The 17,918-nt window shown below is 40.6% G+C and overlaps 1 protein-coding gene across 10 annotated transcripts in view; it reads right to left on the bottom strand.

The window, feature by feature from the left end:
• PDE10A (phosphodiesterase 10A) overlaps window positions 1-17,918 on the bottom strand; it is a 676,118-nt gene that overhangs the window by 133,634 nt on the left and 524,566 nt on the right. For all 10 annotated transcript variants that reach the window (XR_012433277.1, XR_012433276.1, XM_074036771.1 and 7 more), the window contains one exon: window positions 6,413-6,441. Coding sequence is in view for 7 of the 10 variants with exons in the window: in XM_074036771.1 (XP_073892872.1) it covers window positions 6,413-6,441 (29 nt within the window). In the remaining 3 variants the exon portion in view is untranslated. The remainder of the gene's footprint in view (window positions 1-6,412; window positions 6,442-17,918) is intronic.

The raw sequence follows: 17,918 nt of genomic DNA, 5'->3' as shown, positions 1-17,918 counted from the left end.
GGAGAATGTCCACAATTCCAGTTTCCTTGGGGTTCCCCTCGGTCACTCCAGACTGAACTGGTGCCACTGATGCTCATTATCTAGCCCTCCAACACACTAAACAGGAAGATGCTAAGGACATTTACATGAATAGTAAACAGAGATAAGGATAATCTATTAATGAAGAGCAGACCTAACATCACTCAAGGATAAATATAGTTTTTTTTAAAAAATCAGCAAATGACTCCTCAACACATAAGACAAAAAGAAGAAGAAAAAACAAAACAAAACAAAAATATCCAAAGCCTTAGTATTATACTAATACAGAGGATAGAAGCGAATTTGGGATGTCATGTGAGAAGGAAGATACGCAAAAATATTAAGGAAAGTATCTGTTTTACACTCTCAAGATAATTAAAGAATGAACAATGAGAGATTATCAAATAGTATAAGACAGATTGAAATGAAGAAGAAACACCCAAAATACAGAAGTAACCTTTAATTTTAAAAGAGTCATTATTAATTTAAGCAGAACGAGAAACAGTAGAGAAGTTCAAGTCAATGACAAAGAGAATAAATCTGAGAAGTTCTAGAATGTGTAGTAAAAGAACAAGGAAAGGAGAAAGACATCGGTATTTCTGGTGATCTTAAAGAGAACGAAATAAATGCGAAAGAACAGATGCACCAAGAAACAAGTGGCATAATACCCTGAACTAAAAAGGACTTTGAAACTGATTGAGAAAGCTCACCACACACTAGGTTAAATTACTCAAAATTAAAGCATCTACGTGACCTAGTGAAAATAACAAATTCAAAGAGCAAATGAGACACTTACAAATACATTCAGAAATGAAAAAGGCAACATTTACTAAGAATCAGAATGGTCTCAGATTTCTTCTTGAAAACATTAAATACAAGAGTGTGATGAAAAATACTAGAGCATCTTGGGGGCTAAGTCTATACCCAAGAATTCTAGACCTGGCTGGAGGTTGGCATTTTCTAGCAACTCAGCATCCAAATACTCTTTTTATTCTGACATTTTTATCTCCCTGTTCTTGTCAGAAATCTTTTTGACTTAGGAGCTGAAACCACTTAAAAAGAGTAACAGTAATAATAACATAAAGGATTAATACTGCGGATTAGATGGGAACAAACGACCAATAGAGATATGACTGATAGTGTATCCCTCAAATCTCCCCCAGCCGCATCATCTCCGACCAAGGCTGCTTCCTTCGCTCACTCAGATCTAGCCAAGATGGCCGCCTTGCTATGCCTCCAGCAATGTGCCAAGTATACTCCTGTCTCGGGGCCTTTGCACTTCCTGTACCACCTGCCTGGAAAGCTCCTACTCAGTTCTCAGCATGGCTCACTCCTTCACTTCCCTTAGGTTTTACCTCAAATGTGTTCCCAGTGAGCCTTGCCTGGCCCCACATCATCTACCCTGCCTCTCGCTTTTCTATCTCCACAGCACTCATTACCACTGAGCACAGCGCATGTGTTATTTATTGTTTACGGACTCTACCCCACACTATGGAAATGCCATGAGTGCAGGGATTTCTATCTAGTTTGTCTTTGATGTATCTCAAGAGCCTAGATGAACTGGGACTCACCTAATATTTGTTGATAAAATGACAATGACTGATTAGAAAAATATGGTAGGTTAAGATACACTGGTTTCAACAACGCATTTGACACAATTTCACACTATTCTCATAGGTGATATTTCCACACTCGGCATTTCCTAGATGATAATTATTGTAAAGGGGGCACAGGAAAACAACTTGGAAAAAACACTCAAATTCGAGGCTTCGAAACACAGAGAAATAAATAATATGTTAGATAACAGAAATAAGACTGAGACTCATCTCAACAGGTTGAGATGGATGAAAACAAGATGGCATGAAGGTGAAATAAATGTACAGTCCTGCAGTTAAAATTCTAAAACAAAATCTGAGGACAAAGAAACTTTTTGATCTCTGACTTCACTGATTTCTCCTTCTTCCTCTCCTCTGCTGACTTCTCCACATCTTCTCCACCACTCAGCAAGTGGAGTGTCCAGTTTAGTGCTTCGGTCTTGACTCTCTTCTCCACAGACAAGCTCTCTAAGAAGTGTCACCTACTCCCACAGCCTTAAACATCATTTATACACCACAAACTCCCAAATGCATATCTCTACCTAGGAACTTTTCTTTTAATTTGACCATATATGCACTTGCTTTCTAAAAATCTCCAATTCCGTATCTGATTCCTTACACTTACTAATGTCCCAGTCTCAATCAACCCCATTCCTCCTACAGTCTTCTCCATAACAGTAAAGAGAAATTTTATTCTTTCAAGTGCTCAGACCAAAAAAGTTGGGAGTCGTTACTGAGTCCTCTCTTCTCACTCACCATATACAACTACAAGCCAACAATAAAACAGTAAGTTCCCCAACTGACTGAAAGACCCTCTTCTCAGCCAAGGGCATTCCAAAGTAGACCCAAAAATCTAGTTCAGGCAGTGATTAGGGCGCAGGGGGTTGGACATGCCTCATTATAACCTCCTCCCTTTGACATTCAGGCACAGCTGACCAGCACTGACACTAAAACAGGTTTTAAGACTGATGCAACAGACTTTTTGTGGCTGTAAGACATCAAACTCCAGCCTGACTCTAGCACAGCAGCATCATGTGACAGCAGGTCCTGAAAGAAATTGAAGTATTTTAACGCAAACATATTTCTTTGACATATTTTGAAATGGCCCTGCAAAGCTGTCTCCTGTGGGGAAAATCTACGTTCCGTAGAGAAACCCCTTCCCTTTCCAGGTCTTTTCTCTGAACCAGGAGAGGCTAAGAGTCTGGTAGCTTTTTAGCTCCAATAAGAGCTCTGAAACCTGCTACTTGGAGGCTTCATTTGCATGATAAATGCTTGGTCTCTAAAACCCTTACCTTAAGCCAGACATCCCTTTCTATTGATTCCAGGTCTTTGATAATAACTCTTTCAACCATTCAACCAATTGCCCATCAGAAAATTGTTGAATCCGACTGTGACCTGGACGCTACCTGGCCCCCATGCTTCCAGCTGTCCCACCTTTCCAGACCAAACCAAGGGATATGTACTGAATGATATCTTACGTCTCCCTAAAATGTGTAAAACCAAGCTGTAGCCCAACTATTGTGGACACATCTCAGAAGCTCCTGAGGTTATGTCATAGGCATGTCCTTAACCTTGTAAAAATCAGCTTCTAAGTTGACTGTGACAGGTCTCTGATACTTTTTGGTTTACGCTTCCATAAGCAAAACCTGTCTGCTCTTTCTTCTTCTACACCCAACCTCTGATCCTAGTTCACCATTACAACCCTAATCCTAGACATCATCCTCCCCTGCCTACACTCCTAGACTACCACTGGGTCTACCGGTTTCCACTCTTACTGTGTATACTCTCGATTCGGCAGCTAGAAGAAGGCCTAAATACCCCCAATTCCATTCCAACCTCAGTTCTCACTGGTCTCCGTGTGACTCACTCTGCTCATCACAATGGCCTACCTCAGGGCCTCTGCAGTTGCTGTCTCCTCCTTCAGCTGATTCTCTCATTCCCTTTGGATTCCTCTCAAATTCACTTAGGAAATTAACCTCTCTTGACCACTGCATATGTGCAACAAGCCAACAAGCACCCTCTGAACCCACCATCACTCTCTAGCCCCTTATTCTGCTTTATTCTTCCATGTATTTATCACAGTATTTATCACTGCCTGATAGATGTACACACAAACAATATACACATCATACGAATTCTCTGAACTGTTTCCACAACTCCCTTCTATACTATGAGAGCCTGAATCCTGTCAATTTTGCTCACCGTTGTATCCACAGCACCTTAGAACAATGCCTGAAACAAATGCTCAAAAATAATGGTCATTGAATGATAGGTTAGAAGATAGGGAGACAAAGAGAGGAAAGAAAAATAGAAAAAAGGGAAGGGGAAGAGACATAAGACCTACAGGTCTGACTTCACGAAAAAATGATGACAGTTTACTCAAAGTTCAATAACAAGAAATGCAATGTAGTTTCTTAAAAAATCTAACCCTCCATTAAAACCGTATTGACAGATACATAGGTTTCAAACTAAGACAGGTATCTGTCCCACCTCCTTTTACCAGGCTCAAGACAAAATTAGTCTGTAGTGTTAAGGTTGCAATGTTTTAAAGATATATTAACAATGTATAGTTTGTCCAAAGAATGTCAAACCTACATCTTAAGGAGGCATGTGGAAAATAAAGTTTAGAAACTAAGATCTTTTACTAGAAAAGAAATAACATAATCCCTATACTCAAAGAGTTTGCATATGAAATAAAAGTCAAAACAAATACTGGAAAATGGCCATTTTGGGAGGCTGCTTGGTTCTAAATGAGAAAGTACTTCATAATAATTAGAACTGCCTAGGCTGGGCTCAGTGGCTCAAACCTGTAATCCCAGCACTTTGGGAGGCTGAGGTGGGAAGATCACTTGAGCCTAGGGTTCGACACTAGCTTGAGCAACATGGAGAAACCCCATCTCTATTAAAAAAAAAAAATTAGCCGGGCATGGTGGCACAGGCCTATAGTCCCAGCTATTTAGAAGGCTGAGGTGGGAGGATCATCTGAACTCGGGCAGTCAAGGCTGAAGTGAGCTGAGACTGTCCCACTGCATTTCAGCCTTGGTGATGAAGTGAGGCTTTGCCTCAATTAAAAAAAAAAAAAAGTATATGAGAAAGAGAAAGGGGAAAGAAAAAAGAAAACAAAAACACAACAGAACTGCCGGAGAGTGTAACCATCACCTTCAGTGGAACTAAAGAGCATGCTTTCTGTCAGGGATGCATTAGAACAGAAGCCCTGTGGCCAGTCACCATCTACCGAAAGGTTGCCCAAGGAATTTCTAAATCTGAATCTTTACTGAAAATATGGCATACTATTTCATAAAGGAAACTCTGAGTATTAGTCAAATAAGCATTGATCAAGATACGGGATACATTAAAAAAAAATTATAGAGATCTTGGCAATTGATACCATTTCTAGGTTATCAGCTCACACCTTTAGTATTTCTCAATTAGAGATATACTTTTCTCCAAATTTGGCATAATGTCAGAGAATCTTATAAATAATAGCAAAGAAAAATCACTACATATAGTTTCATCATTTTTTCTAATGGCCTTATAAGACAGTATGTAGTATTGTCAATGACACTGTCTGAACACATGGCAGCTGTGCCAATATCAACACTCTAATATTTTACGACTCTGCCAAAGTTCACTTTTCAGAGTCCCCATCTTACCCTCAAGCATCACTTTTTAGCATTTTCTGCTACTCCTAGCAGCTGCCAAAATTCTAGGTCCACTCCCTATCACTTCCGGGTAGCTTTTGAGCATCCAGACCAAGGAACTCTTCAGTTGTGAGTTCCACAAATGTGAAATTAATAACAAAGGCACCCAGGGAAACAATGAGACTCACAGAAACCTCAAGAGTCTCCTACATTGCTATGGACAGAAGGAATTCTGCCCTCGCCTATCTCCAAACCCCCAGCCCCCAGCACTGGCCCAGGTCATTTTAGAGATTTCTTTCTTCAGATGATCAAAAATAAAGGAATATATCTGCATATGTGATTCTATTAACAGTTTTTCAGTTTATATATTACAATAAAAACTGATCTCTAAGGTTGCATTCAGTTCCATTCAAACTGATTATTTGCAATATTTCATCTACACTTAAGATCTTTGTGTAATCCAGGAAAAACTAAGACACATTTTTCCAAATGTAATCACTTATAATTTTATAGCACAAACAGTATGCTGAATGCTTTCAGTACTCACCTGCCATAGTTTTGAAGCCTGCTAAGGCTCTTAAAGTTAACTAGGCCATGAAAACAGTCCCTTTAATATTTATAAAATTTCTAAGCAATATTATGTTTTCAACACATGAGTTGCCATCTTTTGTTCTCCCAAAAAGAAAGTGCATAAACTCAAAGGCAGAGGCTGGGCGGGTAGCAGACATGAGTAAAGCCAGCTACATGGAGGACTGAGGCTGACTCGAGAGCATCATGCATCTGAAGGCAGCTTCCGCTTCCCACCCTGGGGAGACTGCTGCCCTGGGAGAGTGACCTTACCTTCGGGTTCAAGAGAAGCCAGAAATCCAACCTTTACGACAGTGTCTCAATTTCTAAATGTTGGCAACTGATTCAGAAAAATCCCACAGGCACGTGCAGCCAAACAAAATGCATCTGTGTGCCGTATTCAGAATTGAGGTCTCCAATTTGCACCCTCTCTACCGACTTTATTCCATATTAACGAGTGATACTTTGGAGGGGGAACTCAGTTTTTGCCATTATCTTTCTAACACTTTAATGTGTTAGGGTACTGAAAAATAAACAAAACAGATTCGTTTCCTATATTGTAGTAGTAAAAATAATATTCACGTTACTTACCCTGCTGACTTCCTTAGGAGCCGATTCATCTGGGGATAGAGAAGGAAGAGGGAAAAACACAATTAGAGACTGAGTAGGTTTTAAAATACAGAATATGTCATTTGCTTTCAATAAACTTGAATGGTTTTTTGCAATGCTTCCTCTTATGAAATCTACAAATCTGATTTGTTAAAACTGTAAAGGTTGAACATAACAAATTATGACTTAAGAAGTATACATTAATTTCACAGGGAAACTGAAATACCACCACTGCGTTACCTTTCTAGAGGTTCTAAAATGGATATGATATGCCTGTAAGAATAGCTACACTGTGGTATATTCAACTACACATACCTAAAATGGGGTTGATAACACTTCAGTATTCTATACAATACAACCCACACAAATATCCCAAATGACCTTTCACACTCGTGCTTCGTACAGCAGACCTGGAGCTGGTGTGAGCTGTTCTGTTGAAATAAGAAACGTACCTGCATGGAACTCTGGTCAAGGCATGAAACATACCCACTAATAATAGTGCTGCTTTGTTCCATGTGTCTGAGGAGTTGGGGGGTTGTTTATACCAGCTTGTCAGCATTGCTGATTGGTAAAGTGAGACTGGGGTGGTTTGCACAGGGTCTAGGTGAGAATCCCTGGATGGCTCTCCCACTGGGGCTGGCTACAGGCAAGAAAATGCCTGTGTGAGCAACAGGGTGTAGAATAAGCTGGCAGACACCCACTCTCGGTCCATGGTTCTGAGTGTTGCACACACAGGTCATTGATTCTGACCTGTGAGAAAGTGTGTGTCCCTAAGAGGAGGGGCTACTGGAGCTCAAGCCGGCATTGACAGGCTCCTTGCTATCTTTTTCCTGTAATAAACTTGACATCTGCAAGGACTGTCATTTTGGTTCCTGTGTCTTCTTGAGCAATCAAATCCTGTTGTCTGTCACCATCAGAACGAACTTAACGTACCAAAAATGGAATGTAGCTCCATGCTTTAGAACATTCAGGTATTCAGATCGACAGTACCTAGTTTTTGTATTACTGTATTAATACACAATTGCTCATATATTTTCTTATCATTGTTGCATAATGGTTAGAGTACGGCCTCTGACTTCCCTAAGAATGTAACACATGTAACGATGTCATAGGAAAAATGTCTTATCTTCCACCTTGAAGTGGCACCACAGAAGTATTTCATTTACTCTTCGACTCCTAATCCTCTCTGAAGCTGAGACTATTTATCATTACAACAAATTTATTAACAGATTCTAAAGTTATAGAGACATGTGTGCTTTTAAATTTTTCAAAGTTTTGATCTAAAACATTTAATGAGAATGTTTGAAAAAGTCAAACAATTAAAAGGTATACAATGAAAAGGAGCAACGTGTGAACAGGTTTAATACCAAGACTGCATGCAGTCACCTAGCTATGACATTATGGAATTTTCTACCCTCTGCTAGTCACCACTACAGATCTGAAAATTAGTTCAAGGACCGTGTGAATGTCCAGACATCCGCAAATAAATGTTCCTTTGGCTTTTTCTCTTAGTCTTGCTTAGTTAGTACTTCTCAAACTTGAGTGTGCATCAGATAGCCTATGACATGTGTTTACAAAATCAACAATTTTTTGCTTTATGGGCAATTTAAAGTATTTGAAAGAAAAAAGTTTACCTATAGCCGATTTCTGGCTTTTCACCTTAGGAGCTGATTTAGAAAATCATTTTCTCCAACTTAACACTCAATTGTAGTTAAATCAATGTTAAGTCTAGTATATTTAAAAACTATAGTATTTTACTTAACTGAGAAAATTAATGAACACAGTGCGATTTCTTGTGTAAGGGAACATTGCTTCCTATTTCTTATAGTTGGAATTTTCATTTAGTTGAATTCTCTTGCCCAAGAAAAATTTAAGCATGTCGAAGACAGAAACTTTACTTTCTCTTCTACAGTACAGTTGCACTGTGGGAACACATATGATGGACAGTGGCTTAGAGCAGGGGTTCGGAACCGGGCCACACAGCAGGAGGTGGGCGGTGGCAAGTGAGCGAAGCTTCGTCCGTATTGACAACCGCTCTCCATCGCTGGCATTACTGCCTGAGCTCTGCCTCCTGTCAGGTCAGCAGTGGCATTCGATTCTCATGGAGCGCAAACCCTACTGCAAACTGCACTTGCTAAGGATCTAGGCTGTGCGCTCCTTATGAGAATCCAATGCCTGATGATCTGAGGTGGAGCTGAGGTGGTGATGCTAGCGCTGGGGAGTGGCTGCAAATACAGATAAACATTAGCAGAGAGGTTTGACTACACAGAGATCACAGGAAATTAACTGCTGGCAGACTCATATCAAAACTCTCTCAGTGAGAGGCAAGTGACAAGCTGCATCTGGTTGGTGGCAGGCTTTACGGTGTGGCAAGTGAGCTGATGTGCTTCAAATTGCACAGCTGCATCTGGTGGCAGCTTTAACCTAGAATCTGACACTTATTCAGTCGACGTGTGACCTGCCTATTATTTTATTTACCACTTCCATCTGCACCTCTTTCCCACACTATGCACTTGTCTCGGCCACAGTTTTGGTAAGCCCACAAGTCAATCCCAGCCGAAATGAGTAAAAGACAGACAACACCGTCGAGCTTCTTTGAAAAGGGGGAAGACCTAATCATGAGAAAACAGAAGACTCTAAGGCTGCCAACGAAAAGAAAGCTGTATTTAAAAGAAAATACCAAGTCCTATTTAAATTACGGGTTCACTGCAACAGGTGATGCACATTCTCCAAGTCCACTTTGTATATGCGGTGACCAGCTATCCAAGGAAGCCATGAAACCTTCAAAACTGCATTGCCACATGGAGACCAAGTACCCTGCATTAAAAGACAAGCCTGGCTGGATGCAGTGGCTCACGCCTATAATCCCAGCACTTTGGGCAGATCACGAGGTCAGATCAATACCATCCTGGTTAACACAGTGAAACCCCGTCTCTACTAGAAATACAAAAAATTAGCTGGGCATGGTGGCACACACCTGTAATCCCAGCTACTTGGGAGGCTGAGGCAGGAGAATCACTTGAACCCGGGAGGCAGAGGTTGCAGTGAGCTGAGATGGCGCCACTGCACTCCAGCCTGGACAACAGAGCGAGACTCCGTCTCAAAAAAAATAAATAAATAAAAATAAAAAGACAAGCCTTTGGAGTTTTCAAAAAAAAAATTAAAAAACATGGACACCAAGAACACAGGCAATTATTGAAGGCAACCAACTTCATCAAATGCGTCTACACTGAGAGCTTTTTTTTTTTTTTTTGAGACGGAGTTTCACTCTTGTTGCCCAGGCTGGAGTGCAATGGTGCAATCTCAGTTCACTGCAACCTCTGCCTCCCAGGTTCAAGCAATTCTCCTCCCTCAGCCTCCTGAGTAGCTGGGACTACAGGTGCCCACCACCATGCCTGACTAATTTTTTGTATTTTTAGTAGAGACGGGGTTTCATCATGTTGGCCAGGCTGGTCTCAAACTCCTGACCTCAGATGATCCACCTGCCTTGGCCTCCCAAAGTGCAGGGATTACAGGCATGAGCTACCACACCCGGCCAAGAGCATCATTCTTAGTGGCTAACCGCGTTGCTGAAGCTAAAAGACCCTTTATTGTTGGTGAAGAGTTGATCCTGCCTGCTACTAAGGACATCTGCTGGGAACTTTTAGGAGAGGCTACAGTTCAAAAGGTGGCAGGTGTTCCTCTTTTGGCTAGCACCATAACTAGATGAATTAATGAGATAGCAGGGGATACTGAGACACAACTGTAAAAGGGGATTCATGAATCACCGTGGCACACAATCCAGGTTGACGAGTCTACCAATGTTGACAGCAAGGCAACCATGCTTGTTAATGTGTGATATATTTTTCAGGGGGATGTGCATGAGGATATGTTATGTGCACTTTTGTTGCCAGCCAACACCACAGCTGCAGAACTATTCTAGTCTGTGAATGATTACATATCAGAAAAACTAAATTGGTCATTTTGTGTTGGTATACACACGGACAGAGCAGCTGCCATGACTGGACGGCTTTCTGATTTCACTACTCAGGTCAAACAGGTCTTCTGTATATAAGTACCACGCACTAACCGACTGTGCCACTGGAGCTCCTTAGGTTGCTTCTGAATGTTAGTCTATGCACTGTGTCATCCATAGGGAAATGCTGGCTAGCTGAAAAATGTCATGTGAACTTAACAATGGTTAGCAGAATGTGATTAAAATTATCAACCACATTAAAGTACATGCCCTTAACTCACGTCTGTTCGCACAGCTCTGTGAGGAGATGGACGCAGAGCACACACACCTTCTCATACACGGAAGTGAAATGCTTTCTAAAGGTAGATTTCTGGCCAGAGTTTTTGAAACCACTCCAGAGATTTCTTTTAGAAAAAAAGTCACCATTGGCAGCACATTTCAGTGACATAAAATGGGTTGCAAAACTTGCTTAGTTGTGTGACCTATTTAACCTGTTCAACGAACTCAATCTGCCACTTCAGGGGAGAACGACAGCTGTGTTCAAGTCGGCAGATAAAGCGGCTGCATTGAAAGCCAAACTGGAATTACAGGGGTGACAAGTGAACGCTGGGATTTCTGACATGTTTCAAACATTAGCAGAGACTGTGAAAGAGACAGAGCCAGGGCCTTCTTTCCCCAGCTGACGCAGGATCACCACCTCAGCTTTCAGGAGAGCTTGAGCGATACTTCCCAACCACAGAAGAACCCGGAACCGGGAAGGAATGACTCCGCGACCCACTTGTGAGTAAGCCTGGTGAATCGACTGCCTGTGCTAGAAGAGGATCAGCTGCTTGAGATGGCAAATGACAGTGGCTTTAAAAATGTGTTTGAGACAACTTCAAATCTCCAAATGTTCTGGATGAAGGTCCACGTGGAATATCCTGAGGTTGCCACAAAAGCGCTGAAAAGCTGCTTCCGTGTCCAACAACCTGTCTTTGTGAAGCAGGGTTTTCTGCAGTGACAGCGACCACAAAGAGATTACAGAGCAGCGTGGACATAAGTGACACACTTCAGGTGTCACTGTCTCCCGTCACCCCCTTATGGGACTGTCTAGTTGCAGGAAAACAAGCTCAGGGCTTCCACCACTAATTCTACATCATGGTGAGTTGTATCATTATTTCATTACATAATACAACGTAATAATAATATAAATAACACGCACAACAAATGTAACATGCTTGAATCAACCTGAAACCACCCCCTCCGACCAGTCTATGGAACAACTATCTTCCACAAAACTGGTCCCTGGTGCCAAAAGTTTGGGAATCGCTGGTTTAGAGCATGGACTAAGGTCTGAAGCCCAGACCTGCAGTCACTAGTGACATTACATTGGACAAGGTGCCACCTTACAAGTTCAAAGTGAAATAAGTTAACAATATAAATTGTTACTGAAAAAGATCGTCCTCCCTCAGCCCAAAGACCATTTCAAGGTAAGAGAGAGGGAAAACGGCCCCTTCCCACTCATGCAGTTCACGACTCCTTGCAGATCACACAGGAATTTCAGGTTAAGAACCCACAGGGTAGAATGTTCCCTTTTCCCTGTACACTTCCGGCACACACTCACAGTTGAAGTGCCAGAACAGCACTTCACTCAGATCAGCAATGAAGCTCTCTTTGAAACAAAAGGTTAGAGGAACATGGAAAAGAAGAAAATTGCCATGAATACCAAATTTTGAGGTACTGATGAGGAACAAATTGGCAAAAAAAAAAAAAGAAAAAGAAAAGAAACAAAAAAGTTCCAGAGGACACTAATTTTCATGCAGCATAGGGTTTTTGTAAACAGGTGTTTATTCAACAAATATTTACTGAGGGACCACTGAGTGCCAAGAATTTATCTCTGATCTCGATAAGCTTGCATTCCAGTGGGATGAATAAATTAGGAAATGAAGAGATGAAATAATTTCAGAAAATAAATATCTATGCTTGTTAAAGAAAAATTTAATTTTTAGAGAAAGATAAAGCATCTTTGATCCAAAGCTAATTTTAATACTTTTTAAAAGCCTTAGCAAGAACAGTCTACAGGAAAAAAAGGCGCTAAGGGTATTTCATAGTAAGCACACCATTCACAGCAAGAATGTAATAGTGTAGCTTTCATGGTAAGAAGTTAATTTTAAATATTTTTTAAATCAAAATCTGGGAAAATGGTGAATAGGAGGCAGGCCTAACTTGCAGCGCCCACTCAGGTGGACAGAGCAGCCTGTGTAAACCTACATCGTGAACTTTTGCTCCAAGAACTAACACAGGAACATTCCAGGCAAGCCTAGAGAATCCACAGACCCTTTGTAGGAGGTGGATTGCAGCTGCAGGCTCCGTGGGACAGCTGAGGAACTGTGGTTCACTTGCTTTCTCAGATGGAGGCTTGTACCCTGGGGCAAGTTCTCAGTCCTGCTCACTAGCTGTCTGGAAATAAACTCAGTCTGTTGGGGGGCATGGTGGGTGTGAGACCAGCCTTTTGGGTTGCGGGCTGCAGGGGAGCTGGGTGAGGCCTGTGGCTGCCAGCTTTACCCACTTTTCTGGTGACCTATATGTGACAGCAGAGGTCCCCAGGGAACATAACTCCATTGGTCTAGGAACCACACCCCTGTCCCCTACAGGAGTCACAGCAAGCCCTGCCCACGGAGAGTCTGAGATCAGACATGCCTAACCCTGCCTCCACCTGATGGTCTTTCTCTACCTGCCCCGGTGGCCAAAGTCAAAGCCCACCCTGCCCACTACTGGAGAAACATGAATATTTACCCAAAGGCGACCCTAGGGCAAGCTTGTCTTCTCCCAATACAACCTCAGCTGATGCACTATTGACAGTGCCACCTCCTGGCTGGAGAAGAACCAGCACAAAACCAGCACACTAAACAAAAACACAATCAAGGACCCTCAGAATCCATTTCACTCCCTGCTACCTCCACTGGAGCAGGTGCTGGTATCCATGGCTGAAAGACCTAAAGACAGATCACATCACAGGACTCTCTGCAGATACTTCCCAGTGACAAGCTGGAGCCTAGTACCTCTGCTGTGTGGCTAGATCCAGAAGAGAAATATAATTGTTGCAGTTCAGCTCTCAGGAGGCCCCATTCCTTGGGGAAGGGGAAGAAAATCACATCAAGGGAGCACCCCATGGTACACAAGAATCTGAACAGCAGCCCTTCAGTCCCAGACCTTCCCTCTGACATAGTCTACCCAAATGAGAAGGAACCAGAGAAACAATTCTGGTAATATGACAAAACAAGGTTCTTTGACACCCCCAAAAGATCACACCAGCTCACCAGCAATGGAGCTAAAGCAAGATATAATCTCTGAATTGCCAGAAAAAGAATTTAGGTCGACTATTAAGCTAATTAAGGAGGCACCAGAGAAAGGTGAAATCCAACTTAAAGAAATCAAAAAAATGACATAGGATATCAATGGAGAAATCTCCAGTGAAATAGCATAATTAAAAAAAAATCACAACTTCTGGAAATGAAGGAGACACTTAGAGAATTGCAAAATGCACTGGAGAGTCTCAGCAATAGAATCAAACAAATAAAAGAACTTCAGAACTCAAAGACAAGACTTTCAAATTAACCCAATCTAACAAAGGCAAAGAAAAAAAGAATTTAAAAAACGAACAAAGCCTCCAAGAAATTTAAAATTATGTTAAACAACCACACCTAAGAATAACTGGAGTTCCCGAGGAAGAAAATAAATCTATAAGTTTGGAAAACATATTTGAGGGAACAATTGAAGAAAACTTCCCCAGCCTTGCTAGAGATCTAGACATCCAAATACAAGAAGGTCAAAGAACACCTGAGACATTCATCCCAAAAAGATCATTGCCGAGGCACATAGTCATCAGATTATCTCTAGTCAAGATGAAGGAAACAATCATAAGAGTTGTGAGGCAAAAGCAGCAGGTAACCTATAAAGAAAAACTTGTCAGACTAACAGCAGATTTCTCAGCAGAAACCCTACAGGCCATAAGGCATTGGGATTCTATCTTTAGCTTCCTTAAACAAACAAAACAATTATCAGCCAAGAGTTTTGTATCTAGTGAAACTAAGCTTCAAAAATGAAGGAAAGATAAAGACTTTTTCAGACAAATGCCAAGAGAATTCGCCACTACCAAGCCAGCACTATGAGAACTGCTGTTAATAAAAGAAACTCTAAATCTTGAAACAAATCCTCAAAACACACCAAAATAGAACCTCTCTAAAGCCTAATCCTCACAGGACCTATGAAACAACAACACAATGAAAAATACCCAAGGTATTCAATAAATAGCAGGGCGAATACAACAGTACCTCATATCTCAATACTAACATTGAATGTAAATGGCCTAAATGCTCCACTTAAAAGATACAGAGTGGCAGAATGGGTAAGAATTCACCAACCAAGGCCAGACGTGGTGGTTCATGCCACTTTGGGACTCTGAGGCGGGTGGATCATTTGAGGACAGGAGTTCAAGACCAGCCTGGCCAACATGGGGAAAACCCATGTCTACTAAAAATACAAAAATTAGCTGGGTGTGGTGGCATATACCTGTAATCTCAGCTACTCAAGAGGCTGAGGCATAAGAATTCCTTGAACCCGGGAAGTAGAGGCTGCAGTGAGCCAAGATCACACGACTGAACTCCATCCTGGGGGACAGAGCAAGACCCAGTCTCCAAAAAATTTAAAAATACATTCACCAACCAAATATCTGCTGTCTTCAAGAGACTCACCTGACTCATAAGAACTCACATAAACTTAAAGTAAAGGAGTGGAAAAAGATATTACGTGCAAATGGACACAAAAAGCGAGTGGCAGGAGTAGCTATTCTTACATCAGACAAGACAAACTTTAAAGCAACAGCAGTTAAGAAAGACAAAGAGGGACATTATATAATGATAAAAGAACTAGTCCAACAGAAAAATATCACAATCCTAAATATATATGCACCTAACACTGGAGCACCCAAATTTATAAAAGACCTAAGAAATGAGATAGATAACAACACAATAATAGTGGTGGACTTCAATACTCCACTGACAGCACCAAACAGGTCATCAAGACAGGAAGTCAAAAAAGAAACAATGGACTTACCCCATACCCTACAACAAATGGACTTAACAGATACTTACAGAACATCCTATCCAACAACTGCAGAATATACACTCTATTCATCGGCACATGGAACATTCTCAAGACAGACCGTAAGATAGGCCACCAAACAAATCTCAGCAAATTTAAGAAAATCAACATTATAGCAAGGATTCTCTCAGACCACAGTGGAATAAAATTGGAAATCAACTCCAAAAGGAACCCTCAAAATCAGACAAATACACAGAAGTTAAATAACCTGCAAATGAATGATCATTGGGTTTGAACTACACTATAATAGTGACACAATCTATCAAAACCTCTAGGATACAGAAAAAGTGGTACTAAGAGAAAAGTGTACAGCATTAAGTGCTTACATCAAGAAGTCTGAAAAAGCACAGGTAGACAGTCTAAGGTCACACCTCAAGGAGCTAAAGAAACAAGAACAAAACAAACCCAAACCCAGCAGAAGAAAAGAAATAAGCAAGATCAGAGCAGAACTAAATGAAACTGAAACAAACAAAAAAATACAAAGATAAATGAAACCAAAAGGTGGTTATTTGAAAAGATAAATAAAATTGAGAGACCATTAGCAAGATTAACCAAGAAAAGAAGAGAGAAGATCCAAATAAGCTCAATAAGAAACAAAACGTGAGCTATTACAAACACCACCACACAAATACAAAAGATTATTCAAGGCTACTGTGAACATCTTTATGTGCATAAACTAGAAAACCTAGAGGAGATGGATAAATTCCTGGAAATATACAACCCTCCATGATTAAACCAGGAAGAAATAGAAACTCTTAACAGATTAATAACAAGCAGCAAGATCGAAATGGTAATTAAAAAGTTACCAACAAAAAAGTCCAGGACCAAATGGATTCACAGCTGAATTCTATCAGACATTCAAAGAAGAATTGGTACCAATCATGTTGACACTATTCCACAAAATAGAGAAAGAGGGAATCCTCCCTAAATCATTCTATGAAGCCAGTATGACCCTGATACCAAACCCAGGAAAAAACTTAACAACCAAAAAAAAAAATAAAACTAAAGACAAATATCCCTGGTGAACATAGATGCAAAAGTCCTAGCTAACCAAATCCAACAGCATGTTAAAAAGATAATCCTCCATGATCAAGTGGGTTTCATACCAGGGATGCAGGGATGGTTTAGCATTCACAAGTCAATAAATGTGACACACCACATAAACAGAATCAAAAACAAAAATCACACGATCAACTCAATAGATGCAGAAAAACTATTGGACAAAATCCAGCATCCCGTCATGATTAAAACGCTCAGCAAAATTGACATAGAAGGGACATACCTTAAGGTAATAAAAGCCATCTATGACAAACCCACAGCCAACATTATATTGAATGTGAATAACTGAAAGCATTCCCTGTGAGAACTGGAACAAGACAAGGATGCCCACTTCCACCAGTTCTATTCAACATAGTACTGGAAGTCCTAGCCAGAGCAATCAAACAAGAGAAAGAAAGGGCATCTAAACTGGTAAAGAAGAAGTCAAACTGTCACTGTTTGATGATGACATGATCACATACCTAGGAAACCCTAAAGACTCATCCAAAAACTCCTAAAACTGGTAAATGAATTCAGCAAAGTTTCAGGATATAAAAATAATATACACAAATCAGTAGCCCTGCTATACACCAACAGCGACCAAGCTGAAAATCAAATCAAGAACCCAGCCCCTTTTACAATAGCTGCAAAAAAATAAAATACTTAGGAATATACTTAACCATGGAGGTGAAAGACTGCTACATGGAAAACTACAAAACACTGCTGAAAAAAATCATGGACAATATAAACACATCCCATGCTCATGGATGGGTAGAATCAATACTGTGAAAATAACCAGACTGCCAAAAGTAATCTACAAATTCAATGCACTTCCCATCAAAATACCACCATCATTCTTCACAGAACTAGAAAAAAAAAATCCTAAAATTCATATGGAACCAAAAAAGAGCCCACATAGCCAAAGAAAGGCTAAGCAAAAAGAGCAAATCTGGAGGCATCACATTACCCAACTTCAAACTATAAGGCCAAAATCATCAAAACAGCATGGTACTGGTATAAAAATAGGCATATAGACCAATGCAAACAGAATAGAGAACCAATAAATAAGGCCATATACTGTCAACTGATTTTTGACAAAGCAAATAAAAGCATAAAGTGGGGAAAGAACACCCTATTCAACAAATGGTGCTGAGATAATTGTAGAAGAATGAAACTGGATCCTCACCTCTCACCTTATACAAAAATCAACTCAAGATGGAATCAAAGACTTAAATCTAAGACCTGAAACCATAGAAATTCTAGAAGATAACATCAGAAAAACCCTTCTAGACACTGGCTTAGGCAAATACTTCATGACTAAGAACCCAAAAGAAAAAATGCCACAAAAGCAAA

Source organism: Macaca fascicularis, chromosome 4, assembly GCF_037993035.2.
Source record: "Macaca fascicularis isolate 582-1 chromosome 4, T2T-MFA8v1.1".
In the NCBI taxonomy this organism is placed as follows: domain Eukaryota; kingdom Metazoa; phylum Chordata; class Mammalia; order Primates; family Cercopithecidae; genus Macaca; species Macaca fascicularis.
The sequence above is the reverse complement of the archived record's forward strand: the minus strand, read 5'-3'. Positions and strand labels throughout refer to the sequence as shown.